General features: G+C 46.6%; 2 protein-coding genes across 2 annotated transcripts in view; one reads left to right on the top strand and one right to left on the bottom strand.

Annotated features, from left to right (window-relative positions):
• The window catches only part of CIZ1 (CDKN1A interacting zinc finger protein 1), a 12,452-nt gene extending 4,610 nt beyond the window's left edge, over positions 1-7,842 (top strand). The window contains exons 4-11 of the mRNA XM_010000779.1: positions 173-355; positions 704-834; positions 1,251-1,335; positions 1,935-2,048; positions 2,380-2,559; positions 3,184-3,253; positions 4,339-4,460; positions 7,102-7,842. Coding sequence (XP_009999081.1) covers positions 173-355; positions 704-834; positions 1,251-1,335; positions 1,935-2,048; positions 2,380-2,559; positions 3,184-3,253; positions 4,339-4,460; positions 7,102-7,698 — 1,482 coding nt within the window. The 3' untranslated portion in view covers positions 7,699-7,842. The remainder of the gene's footprint in view (positions 1-172; positions 356-703; positions 835-1,250; positions 1,336-1,934; positions 2,049-2,379; positions 2,560-3,183; positions 3,254-4,338; positions 4,461-7,101) is intronic.
• Positions 7,843-9,160: 1,318 nt separating this feature from the next.
• On the bottom strand, positions 9,161-12,236 carry LOC104391478 (chromosome unknown open reading frame, human C9orf16; the record flags this gene model as incomplete). Its single annotated transcript, XM_010000791.1, has 2 exons — positions 9,161-9,354; positions 12,209-12,236. Coding segments are annotated over 2 exons (222 nt in total), but the record flags the coding sequence as incomplete, so codon positions are not given.
• Positions 12,237-12,238: the final 2 nt, after the last annotated feature.

Genomic DNA, 12,238 nt, shown 5'->3' on the forward strand with positions numbered 1-12,238 from the left:
CAGTGTTGGGAGAAGTGTGTATGAGAGCCTTGCTGCTCAACCTCCTGTGGATTGAAGCTTAAATGCATTTTCTTAAGGGGTAGTGAGCTTAGGTCACATACAAAAAGCAGGTGTAATTTTCAGTGTCTTCTAGTGAGAGACTGGACTTAATTTTTACTTTGTCTTTTGGCAGGTGTTGAGCTCTGGAGGTTCACTGAAAGTGACTATCCAGCAGAGCAGTGAGAGCAGAGCTATCAGTACAACAGCTCTGAAACCAGGGCACTGGACCTGTGAGGTGGGCACAGCTGATCCCAGCCCTGAATCAGTCCTTAAATTCTACTGTTACATCTGCAAGACCAACTGCTGCAGTCAGCAGGTAAAAAACCCACAGATCTGACTGGGATGGGTGGCCAAGAGGAGTGAGTTGGGTGGCTGGCTGCCATGGGAGGATGTAGCAGGAGACTTGTTAGCAAGTACTCATGCTTCTGAAAGAAGGAACATAAAAATGATGGTGAGCATGCAGATAAAATAAACCTCCCCTGAGGTGCTGGCAGGTAACCTGCTAGAGAGAATGTGGGTGGATCCACAGGCAGCCATGCTCTGAAGCTTTTATACAATTTCATTGTTAAACAGCAGTCAAGAGAATGGAAAGCATAGCTCATACTTATTATTTTTTGTGTTTTGAATGCATTTAAATGGATTTTTCTTCTAATCACTCTCTTAGAATTTCCAATCCCATATGGCTGGAATTCAGCACCAGCAGCGACTTGGGGAGATTCAGCACATGAGCAATGTTTGTTTTGTTTCACTACTGCCCATGGTGAAGGAGCAGAAAGTGCTGGCAGAGAAAGATGGGTAAGTGTTGTTCTGGGCTAGAAAAGCAATCTGAATGTGGACTGACATGGGTTCTAAAATTCCTCACTGTATAAGGGTGCCCCAGTGTTCTAAGTAAGGTACAAAGTCCCTCTGGTTTCTAGAGCTTTAATCTCCTCCAGGCAACTTTCTTCCTGCAGAAGGATCCCAATGTTGACTTGGACTGGCTATGTGGTATTTAATGCAGTAGAACAGGTTGAAGACTTGTTTTAACTGATGCCTTTCTGTCAGCATGAGCTAAAGCAACCTGCATAAATGGCTGGGGAGGGGGAAGGATAAATCTGAGTCTTTAAAGATAGGAATGCTGGGGAAAACAATGCCAAGAGCAGATTGCAAACTGTGGTATTCTGTGGAGAATGTAAAAAGGTGTGACTTGGATATATCCATTCTCACTTTAGAGACACCCAGCAGAGATGGTGTAACACTTGTCAGATACACTTCACAGGGGACCTGATCAAACATCGCAGGACCCAAGAACACAAGGTAACCATCACAGCATGGATTTCATCTTTGCACTGACCTTTTGTAGGGATTAAGTGGAGGTGTCCAGCTTCTCTTGCTCCCCAGGTGGCAAAAGAGGAGTGATTGGAGTGGAGAGATGCATGTGAAGTTCTGCCAGTAACATTCTTACTGTCTGAGGGCTCAGCTATGCTCCCTCCTGCCTCTCAACACTGGCACTGTTTGACCTTCCAGTTGTCATGCTATGTGGGAATGAACTGAACCACTTCTAGTTTATATTTCTTTACTTTTCTCAATAAATACGGCCTGTCATACTCACCTAGTCAGTTGAATGGAGGAATTGCTGTGCAACCTGTACATTTTCAATCTAAAATTTAGGCAGGCCATCATATTTCTCAGCTTTTAGGGGAAAAGAGCCAGAACACCTTTTATAAGCTGCATTTCTTTTGTACTGCATTTTTTCCATCTTTTCAGTAGATAAGAACTAGGAAGTCCTTTCTGCTGAGTAGAAGACTTTTTGGTTTTGTCTCTCTGCAGATGCAGGACTGTGGCTTCGTTTCAAGATTTATCTGCATTTCTCCACAGTGGTGGAGTGACTTACTGACCTGTCCCTCTTTTTGCAGCTGGCCAAACGTTCACTCCGTCCTTTCTGCACCGTATGCAGCCGCCACTTCAAGACCCCTCGCAAATTCGTGGAGCACATGAAGTCCCCTGAGCACAAACAGAAAGCCAGAGAGGTAATACTGCCTCAGGGGAGATCTGCACAGGATTGGAAGCAGATATGCTATGGAGCAGGTTAACTTTTCTCCTTCCCTGACTACTGCAGGGATGAAAGGAGGATGTGCAGTTCTTCCAACCCTCTTCTAATTTTCGCCTTTGGGTGGATTTCAATTGTTAGAGCTTAAAGAAATTGAGTGAAAAGGGGATGAGGGGTTAGATGTGTCTAGAAGTATGATAGTTTTGTGCCTCTCTTGCAGTCCTTTTTGCTCATCAAATACAGTCTGTTCAGAGTCTGGGGTCTTCCCCAGGTAAATGGAGAGTACAAAGTTTCTCTTCTGGACTTGGCAGGTGAGGCTAGGAGAGAAGGAATTGGGTAGCCCGGAAGATTCGGAGGAGTTGATCACAGTGGATGCTGTTGGCTGTTTTGAAGATGATGATGATGAAGAGGAGGAAGAGGAGGGGGGAGCTGTTGAAGAGGAAGACCTTGATGTAGTGTTGACAGAGAACAAGGATTCTGCTGCCAAGCAGGTATGGCAAGGAAAGGGAGAAGGAAAGATCTGTCTGAGAATCTGCTGTGGTATCCTGTGACTTAGTTGGTCTTGGCTGGTTGAGCTCAGGGTTTCAGGAGTCCTGTCAACTTTGCACCCTACAGCAGGAGGGTGTGGGATTCTCCCAGAGCCCAGGACCATGTAAAAGAGAATCAGGAAGTATATGTGGGCTGCAGGAAGGTGTTCCTGCTATGCTGTACAGCTCCTACTGGTATCTTCAAACATTACCTTGCTGAGGAGCATAATCAACTTTTTTTCAAGGGAAAGAATTTGACAGACATGACAAAGTTTCTTTGAATAGCCCAACTATGAATAGCTACTGCTTGGGCACATAGCAAACGTATGTGTGGAGGTTTACCTTGATAAATATTTTCCCAGTAGAGAACAGTTACCAAGAAGGAGGTACATGTCTAATCTACTTCAGGTTTGGAGAGCAAGGGGTGTTTTTAACCCTTCTGACATTGGGTTTTGTATCTGGCCCTAACCAGATGCTGTGCAACTCCATCTCTGGTATGTGAATTCTCTGTTTTGCTCCCAAGCTTACCAGGAAAAGGAAAGGAATTGCCATAGATACAGTAGGCACTAATGTTCTTTTGGTTTCCAGACTGGGCTGAAGGAAATGTCTTTGGAGGATTACGAAGGAAGCGAGAAGTATTGTCCAGACACAGCCTATGGTAAGCAAGCAGAGTTAAGCACAGAGGCCCGTGGAGCCTTCTCTGGCCACATGCTGTATCTGTAAGAGAGGATGGTCTCTACCTGTTGCTGTAACGACTTCTTGGGTCATAGTGCTCAGCATCTGCGTTGGACTAGGGCAGGTCACTCCTGCCTGGAGAAAGGGCCAAACTCTGCTTTATATACTGTGTGATAAAACATAAGGAGGTGATTGGTGTTTGTCAGCTGCCTTTTGCTTTGAAGAAGAAGGGATGAGAGCCAGATAACCTTACTAAGGTAGGAAATGGAATGGGCAGGGCAAGAGTACTGAAGCAAATAGGTGGCAAACGAGGGATGCTCTGGAAGGATGGAGCCTGAAAGCATGTTGATTAGAATGCTTTCCAACAGAAATGCAGCTTCTATGGAGATACTGAGCAGTACTGACAGTATCAGGCTCTCTGCCAGAGCCCAAACTGTGCATGTTTCCTCTGCTTCAGAACCCCCACGCTCTACTTAGTGGTAACTCAGACATGTTGCTGGACTGGTGGGCAGTGTTGTCTCCAGATGGCTGGTCCCCACCCTGTAAGTGATTCTGACTTCAAACTTCTCATGGCCACTCGTGTTGTGAGGAGGGCAGCTCTGCAAAGGCTGTTTTGTGCCCAAGGAGAACTCTGTTTACACCAATCTTCCATATCGCTGTAACCTTCCACTATCGTGTGGCAGATGGAATAATGATTCATGCTGTGAATGTTCTCTGCGTGTTCCTCTTGCGCGCCTGCTGTCCTTTGCTTGGTTTGATCCCATTACATTAGATCACATGTTCTCTGTAGTTTTCCATTGTATTTTTTTCCTTTTCCCCCCCTCCCCTTAATGCTCTGTGTAGTTTCTTTGCTCTGGCAGCCAGATTTCTCTCTGAATATCAACCACACAGCCATTCCATGGTAAGATGAGATATTCAGCAAGTCATCTTGCAACTCCTTGATTAACAGAAGCAAAGCTTCCCACCTTTCTTTTTCTCCTTCCCCTCCCCTTTCCCTGTTAACATGCTTTCATTATTTGAGTTCCATTCAATGTGATCTGTGATTTCCCTTCCCCTCCCGTTTCGCAGGCCTGGATTTTCTGGTCCCCGTCGCAGGTTACCTCTGCAGGCTGTGTCACAAATTCTACCATAGCGACTCTGCTGCCCGGCTCGCACACTGCAAGTCCCTGATGCATTTTGAGAACTTTCAGGTTAGACCCTTTGGCGATTGCATGGCCTGGCATCTGTTACCCCGTGCGTGTCTCTTCAGCGAATTCACCACGTTTTGTCTTCAGCTCATTTCCATCATCATGGGTGTCCATTGTGCTGTAGCTTTCTCCTGGTGTGCTCTGTGTTTGTCTCCCATCACCCCTGTAGATCTAAAACCAGTCCTACTTCCCAGCTACTGCTGCTGTCATCTTGTTGCTAGTTTCTGGCTGGAAATCTTCCTCAGAGTGTCTGCTCTGTTTGCTGAACCCGTGGAGTCTTGTTCAGTCTAGGCCTCCTCTGTTAGATTACAAGTGGGTCAAGATGGGGAAAGAACAAGAGACAGGCTGTTCCTGTTAAGGTTGGCACATATGCATATTTCCATGCAATACTGCAGGAACAGCTTCTTTAGCCACAACTGTGGGTGTGATTCATCCATGCAGGGGTCTGGTAAAATCCAATACCTTCCAGAAATCTGGAATTTTTACTTTACAGACTCTTGATGTGATGAAAGCTACAAGCTGGTGAGAGTCCATTTGGACCCCAGGGTCAGCCTGCAACAGGAATCCTGTCTGTTTGTCTGCTACCCTTTCCTAGAAGCTCCTTAGCACAAAGCTCTGCCAGCTGATGCTGTTCCTTTGCTTTACTGGCTCCACCTAAAGAAGCCATAATTGCCCTTTGCTGCTTTTGTATCTAGAAGCTTTTCCTACTGGGCTGGCCTGAAATCTGCCTCCATTGTTCTGTCCTTGTTGACTTGCCAGGGGCTGAGGGGTCTGGTTTAGTGCCTTGTGGGTAAGCAGGGCTTCCACTGTCTCTGCCTGGGCCCTGCCTGCAAAGGAGAGTGGTGTTCCCTCACCTTGGCACAGAGGGAGGCTCCTGTGCTGACTTTGTCCTCTGCCTGCACCCAAAACCTGCTTCAGAAAAAGCCATTTTGCTTCCCTACCTCAGATATATCCAGCTTTTGAGTGTTTAAGCAAATGAGAGTTTTTCTGCTAGTCTTCAAACAGGTTAGCTGTTACAGTCAACCATCACTGCCTCCAGAAAAGGGTGGGGTCCTGCAGAAGCCAGCACTTAAAACTGTGAATTTGGAATGGCAAGTAGCAGAAGACCACAGCTGTTCCTTCATGGTTGCTCATCCTCTCCCACTCCTGTGGCTAGTAATTTCAGGAAGGAAGGAATCTGCCTTGCAGTTTTCCTGGCTTATTTTAGATCATCTTAGAGTGAAACTGCAGCAGCAATATGTTTGCCTCCCTTTTGGTCCACTTATTGCTGAAATCAGACGCTCTGCAAACGGATGCCAGAGTGACCTGGAGGTTTATTTATGAAAACAGTCCAACCTTAAATATCTGCAGGCAGGTAACTATTATTGGCTGCCTAGGTGCCTTGTTGTCACAGTCTGAATTAAAACTCTGCCAGTTTCTGAGGTGCTCTCATCAGAGCTCAGCACAGGGTTTCAAAGCAGAAAACTGTCTGCTGGTGAGACATTTAATATCATCACTCTGAAAACAAATTGGAATGCTTACATCTGGCTTAGTTTGGGCACAATGTTATGTCTTGACTTGTCTGGTTCTGATGCGTTATGATATTGTGCATATCCCACTATTTGAGGACAGAGAGAACAAGCCTGCAGTGATAAACTGAATTACAATATAAAGCTGCTTGTCTGATGTGCTGTAATTCCACATCAGAGTACAGTAGCAACTGCTTAAGGCAAAGGTGAAAGTCAGTGCACTCAAAATAGTTTCCTTAACTATTAAGTCATGTCTGATGCTTTTTCCAGATTGAGTGACCCTTTAGCAGAAAGACAGAAGTGAGTTCCTTGTGAAAGGAGCTGTTGTGGAAAAGAGGGAGCTTAGATTTTATTTCTTTAGCTCATGCTCTGGATCTTGAAGACCAGATTCCTAGTGTGTGTTAGATAGCTCTAGAGAGTTGCTGTTTTCTGAAATCCAGTCTTGCAAATGGCTAGTAGCCATTTTAATCTCTTTACAGACCTCTACTGGTTCATCATGATAGCAAGTGCAAATAAGTAATTTATTGATGATATGCTAACCTGTATTCTGTAGAGAACCTCAGCACCTTCTAACAAGATTCCTGATATCTTAGCGATCCTGTCAACAGCTTCACTGACTGCACAGATTATATTAGCAGAGTGAAAAATCTTAAGCATTTGACTTAAGTTTTACTTTATCTGATAAACATTAAATCACATCTCCGAAGCTGAGGGCAGTGCATAGTCTCATGTATCAAGAGTACATGTACAGAGTTATGTCCTGGCAGGAGCTGAACCAAGAGCTGTCACTTGCACTGTTACATCTACAAAGTCCTGAGTCTGACTGAGATTAACAGTTGCTAAAACATTACTTTTTGTCTCGGGAGCCACAGGTCTGCCATGCACTCGCTCAGCATTAAGTAATGCGAGAGGGATTCCAGTTTTTAATACCACCACTTTTCCTCACAGGAGCTGACCCTTGTCTGCTTGAAAGCCTCAGCAGCCAGGCCAGAAGAGCTGCCAAGTCGTGCCCCTGCAGATTCTAGCAGCTACTCACAACTGTTTTTGTACAGGTTTTCCTGGACCAGCTGCTTCTTGCTACAGTGACAGAAGCTGAGCTGGGCTTGTATCTCACCTTGCTTTGTTTGTATTTGCAGAGGTACAAGGCAGCGAGGCATCGTGCCACAGCTGCCTACCCCGAGGCTCCTTTGCATTCCCAGGGCTCCAGCTCCCAAGTGCTGGATGATCTGAAACAGGCTCCTGCTACAGCAGCAGATACGAGTAAGAGGATGAATGATGATCATGGGATAGACGAGAAAGGCACAGAGCTGCCAGCCCTCCAAGAACAAGCTTGGAGGTCTCTGGAGGGCAAGGGTGAGCTGGCCACCTCTGTAGCAGAGGGTGAAAGCCCAGCCAGCGTGACTGATGATGTGTGTGGAATCATGGTGGTAGAAGAAGAAAATCTACATGAAAAGAGCAAGTCCACTGCCCCTAGAGCCGACTGCCCACCCCCGGGGGAGAGCCGTGCCCTGGGGGCCTTGCTGGGACACACCTTGTCTGAGGAGGAAGCCAGTGCAGCCAGGCCAAGGGAAGGCACAGCTGATCCCCAGGATCCAGGCAGTGGAGGCGGTTTAGGACAGAATGAGGAAGCAAACACGGGCCAAGAGGCAGAGCCTTCCTCCCTTGCCAAAGGTGAGACAGCTGGTCTTGCCTCTGCTGGGGGCAGACGCTCTACTAGGCGCAAACCCAGATAGAGTGGCCTTAAAGGGAGAGCCCTTCCCATAGGATATGTGCTGGAAATGTTTATTTTCGGAGTCTTTTAATAGAGAAAAAACCTTCAACTTTACTGCTGTTTTTATTTTAAGAATAAAATAAGCCTGGCTTTAGCGTGTCTAATACAGGATGGTGTTGGTTATTACTCATACAGGTGGGATACAGCAATTATGTGGAAAGACTGAGGTTTGGATTGTTGAACCTGAAAGACAGTGTTACAATTTCTATGGGGGACAAAGTTCATGAAGTAGACGGATGCAGACTTAATTTCACTAAGAATTCTTTGTAGTTCCTCTGTTTCCAGGCAAAGGAAAAGTTTCTCTCTTGGGAGACTGTGCTCAGTTTTGCTTCTCAGAACAGTTTCCTTTCAAAGATACACATTCTTTGGACAAGCGCTGTGTCCTAAGCTAGGCAAGATTGTGCATCTTGACTCTTTATTAATTACTACAAGGCTTAATACAGTCTGTTCTCAGAGTGGAGACTCAGGAACAAATTTTGTTTCAAACTGATTTTAATAAAACAGATTTCTGATACAATATTTCTTTAACTTTCAAAAAACCCTTGCTTTATCTCTGACAGAAACAATTAAGACTTGCTTCACAGTGCTGGCCACAGGGCATCCTGACAAGATTGCAAAGTTTCAGACCAGAATGTTCATGCATCCTCCTGTCAAAATGCACAGGGAAGGCAGGTCCCTCTCTCTTTGCTCTGCATGGCTAAAGCTGTGCTGGGGGCTAACCAGACTGCTCTGCCTCTCTCCAACACCTCAGTCCTCTAATGGCAGCTTAAGGAATTAGGCAGCCTCCAATTATAATAGTCAAAACCATCACCCTGGTAGGTTGACTTATCTGCTTGGAAGGAGATAGAAGTGTCCAGTGATCTAGGGCCATCTGCCCTTACTTAGTTCTTACATCAGCATTCAGGTGAATAAGGGGTAAGTTGTAGTTTCAAGGCAGGAAGTTGCTTAGGGCCCCCCTCTCCCAATATGTCACCAGAGTTACACTTTGGGGCAAGCCTAGGGGTAGTCAGGACAGACTCTGCCTGCTGTGCTTTTTGAGGGAAGAGCCTAGAGCCACAGCCCTCCTTGTTTGGATTTAGCAGTGCAAAAGAGTAGAGAGCACTTTTCCACTGTGAAGAGGGCCTGCTTGCAAACAACCTGTGTAGCATCAGGCTTCTTTCCTACAACCATCTTTAACCCAGGGGTCAGTCCCAGGCTCATGCTGGGGAGCAAAAAGAACTAGCTCTCCTACATCCATCCACCTGTGTGCTTCTGCAGCTATCACACAGCTAGAGAAAAACAGAACATGGAGGTGAATGGCAGGACACAACTATGGGAAGGAACAAGTAACAGGAACAAGGTACCTCTTCTATTAAATTTTATGATAAATCAGTGACCAGTAACTGGTCCCCTTAGTACCAACTGAGTAGCTTGTGGCCAGCACACTAGACAGGAGGCTGTGATCCCTGCACATCAGCTTCCATGTTCTGCTGCTTGCTCTGCTGCTGGAATTCCAGGCGGGTCTGGCGGTTGGACTCCAGCAGTTCTTTCAAGCTGGCATGTAGATAATCATTCTTCTCCTCCAGGTGATCCAAGCAGGAGTTGATCTGGTCCAGCATGGAGTTTATTGCTGCATATTCTAAAAGGAAGGGAAACGAAATGGAACAATATATGTATGATGTCAGTGCAGGCAGTGTGAGCCCTTGAAAAACATGCCCACAGCATTTTGACTGGGTGAGTGAAGTAAAATGCAACTAAATCCTGTACGTGTGCTATTCACTGGCCAAACAAGACCAACAGGAAGCTGGAGGACTGACAAGATCTGAGGCGAGTTACCTGGGCAGTCCAGCCACATTATGGGCATACCTGATGGCCTTCAGTCTCATAGATCAAGATGTGCTAGCATTGCAATGGTACCAAATAAACCCCAAGGACAAGTTAGCCTTTTTAGCTGCCTTGGGGATCATCTTTCTTGATGAGGATGCAGGCATCTTGGCAGTGTGCCCAAGTGTTAATTACATTCTCTGAATTAGTCCTGTGAAGCTCCCAGGCTGGAATGTGCTCCACTTGGCTGGGGTCAGACTGCCAAAACAGCACAGCCCTTGCTGTGGCAGAAGGGGGGGCCAAAAGGTGCCACCATTATTTCCAAAAGGAGATAAGTGTGGGACACCAAGTTCATCAAGCAGGATTTCCATGCATCATTAAAGGCTTTGGGTACCTCAGATTAAAACCAAACTTATTCCTGATGATCCTGACAGTTCAGTAGGTACAGCTTTATATTCACAGCACTCATTTCCAGTCACAGGTGTTAGCCACAGTCATGGCACTGTTAATCAGATGAAGATAGCTGTGCTACTGTGAGGTAATGCTTGCTTTTAGATTGCTCCAAGCAATATTCACAAAATCCTAAATAATAACAAAAAACCAAACCTCTGCTGAAAAGTTACTTGGGAACCCCAGGGGGTTACAGGAGACCCCAGGCAGTCCCATGTTCCTCTCTGAAGCCACTTAGGCTGAGCGAGTGCAGGGAGGCAGGCAGACCTGGGAGCTGAGGTTTCTGAGGATGGTGGGCTGCAGGACAGGGAAAGGTGCCTGTGGGGGCAGACAAGCCCACACCTCACCAGCTGGAGCTGGATCCTCTCCACCAGATCCTGAGCAGCCAGGAGAGCACCTGAGCCAAGAGTGACATGCAGTGCCTGGCTGGAGAGCTGCTCTGAGCTAAGGGAGAACATGGACAAAGTGAGGAGGGTGAAGATCAAGCTGTGCTGAAATCCCCCAGCCCCACAAGCCAAACTGCCCCTCAGAGCTGCCCCCTTGACAATTCTGTAGGCAGGGTGCCCTGGTGCCCGAGCACAACAGGCATGGGTGTTGCCATGACTGGCAGCTTTAAAACTACAGTATTAATAGCTGAGAAGTTTCAATATTTTTTTTTTTAAAAGGTCCTTTTCCTGTGCTACTTTAGAGCTAGTGTTGGTGGCTTCACTTCTAGCAGTGCTGCAGCCTTTCATTCTTTGGAGAATTGCATACAAAGCATTTAAGCTTGTTTATAAAAGTTTGACCTTGCAGGTGCATGCAGAGGTGGCATTATAAGGAAGAGCACTGCTGACCTCGTATTTAAAAATCACAGACACATTCTTTCCAAAAAGGTGGCAATTATCAGTGTTTTTTGAAGCGTTTCAAGGTATGTGATACCTGAATGTTCATGAGTTTGAGCTCTGTACTTCAACGTGATGCACCATCTTCTAGTGAAATGGGGGGCAGAGCCCAAGCAGAAGGTAATTACTTCTGACAACTGATATTATTCATCAGCTTGGCAAGAAGTCTGTCATCATAGTAAGAGCCTAATTGTTCTCAGTGCCTAGAGCTCAAGCAAAGGGTATAGAAATTGTGCACCTTTGGGAAGTGAAAAAAAGATTACTTTTAAAATAAGCTGTACAAACACTGGATTTTCTTCTCGTATTTGTAACCTTGGTGTATTTTTGTGGAAATGTAACCACATCTCCTATTGAAAATGTTGACCAGGAGTATGGCAATCACAGTGTTTATTCCTCTGAATTTTTACAAGAATGGTTGCCAAAAATAAGGTCCTGTTTGAGATCAAGAAAGTGATTCACATCTTCAGCTCCAAGAGACCAAGAAGTAACTACAGACCTTCATGACCAGCTACGCACACAAAACCCCAGGTGACTGCAGACAGGACAACTTAATGCAGAGATTTGATGTAGATCAGATTTAGTGACTTTCTCTGTGACATCCACAGTGTCTTTAAGTTCTTCAAAAGTCTGGAAACACTAGTCATCCTGATGATGCAAAGCAATGAACACTCTTGGGGCATTTCAGGGCAGAAATGATCCTCCTGTCAGTGCAGGTGGATCACAGCCACAATTAGGAGATGCACCCGAGTGGGTCACATCGGAAATGGGGTGGTGTTTGGGTCAGCAGCACAACCCTATTCTTCACCATTTTGAAGGGAAAGGCAGCAAAGTTCTTGCTCTTTGAGAGGTTTCCAGCTGCAAGTGCATTCACATCACAGCTCTGCTCTTGTCTCGTTTCTTCCACTAGCTTTTTCTAATTGGGCAGGGACAGTATCAGAAACTTCACGCCCAAAAGTGGAATTTGCCAAACTAATCACATCAAATTCACTTTCCCCACCCACGACTACTTCTCCCAGATCTGCCCACACGAAGGGTCCTTGCGGTTTCAAAACCTGAGCGTCCTGTTTCTCCTCGGTCACTCACAGCCCGCACCCCGGCACACGCAGGGAACAATCCACGACACTCCCACCGACACCCCCAAGGCAGCAGGATGCGGGTGCCCCGTGCTGGGTGCGGAACCGCTGCCGGGGTGTCCTGGGCTGCAGAACCCGCCCTCCCCGCAGCCCCTCACCCCCCGCTCCGGGCGGAAGCAGCAAAACATCTGCCAACATCTGGGCCCCACCACCCGCGGGGCCAGGCCGGGCCACCCAAGCCCCACCGGGCTTCCCCCCCACGCACCTTCCTCCTCGAAGCCGTCCCCGCCCCCGG

The sequence above is a fragment of the Chaetura pelagica genome, unplaced genomic scaffold, assembly GCF_000747805.2.
Source record: "Chaetura pelagica isolate M959 unplaced genomic scaffold, ChaPel_1.0 scaffold591, whole genome shotgun sequence".
Lineage (NCBI taxonomy): Eukaryota > Metazoa > Chordata > Aves > Apodiformes > Apodidae > Chaetura > Chaetura pelagica.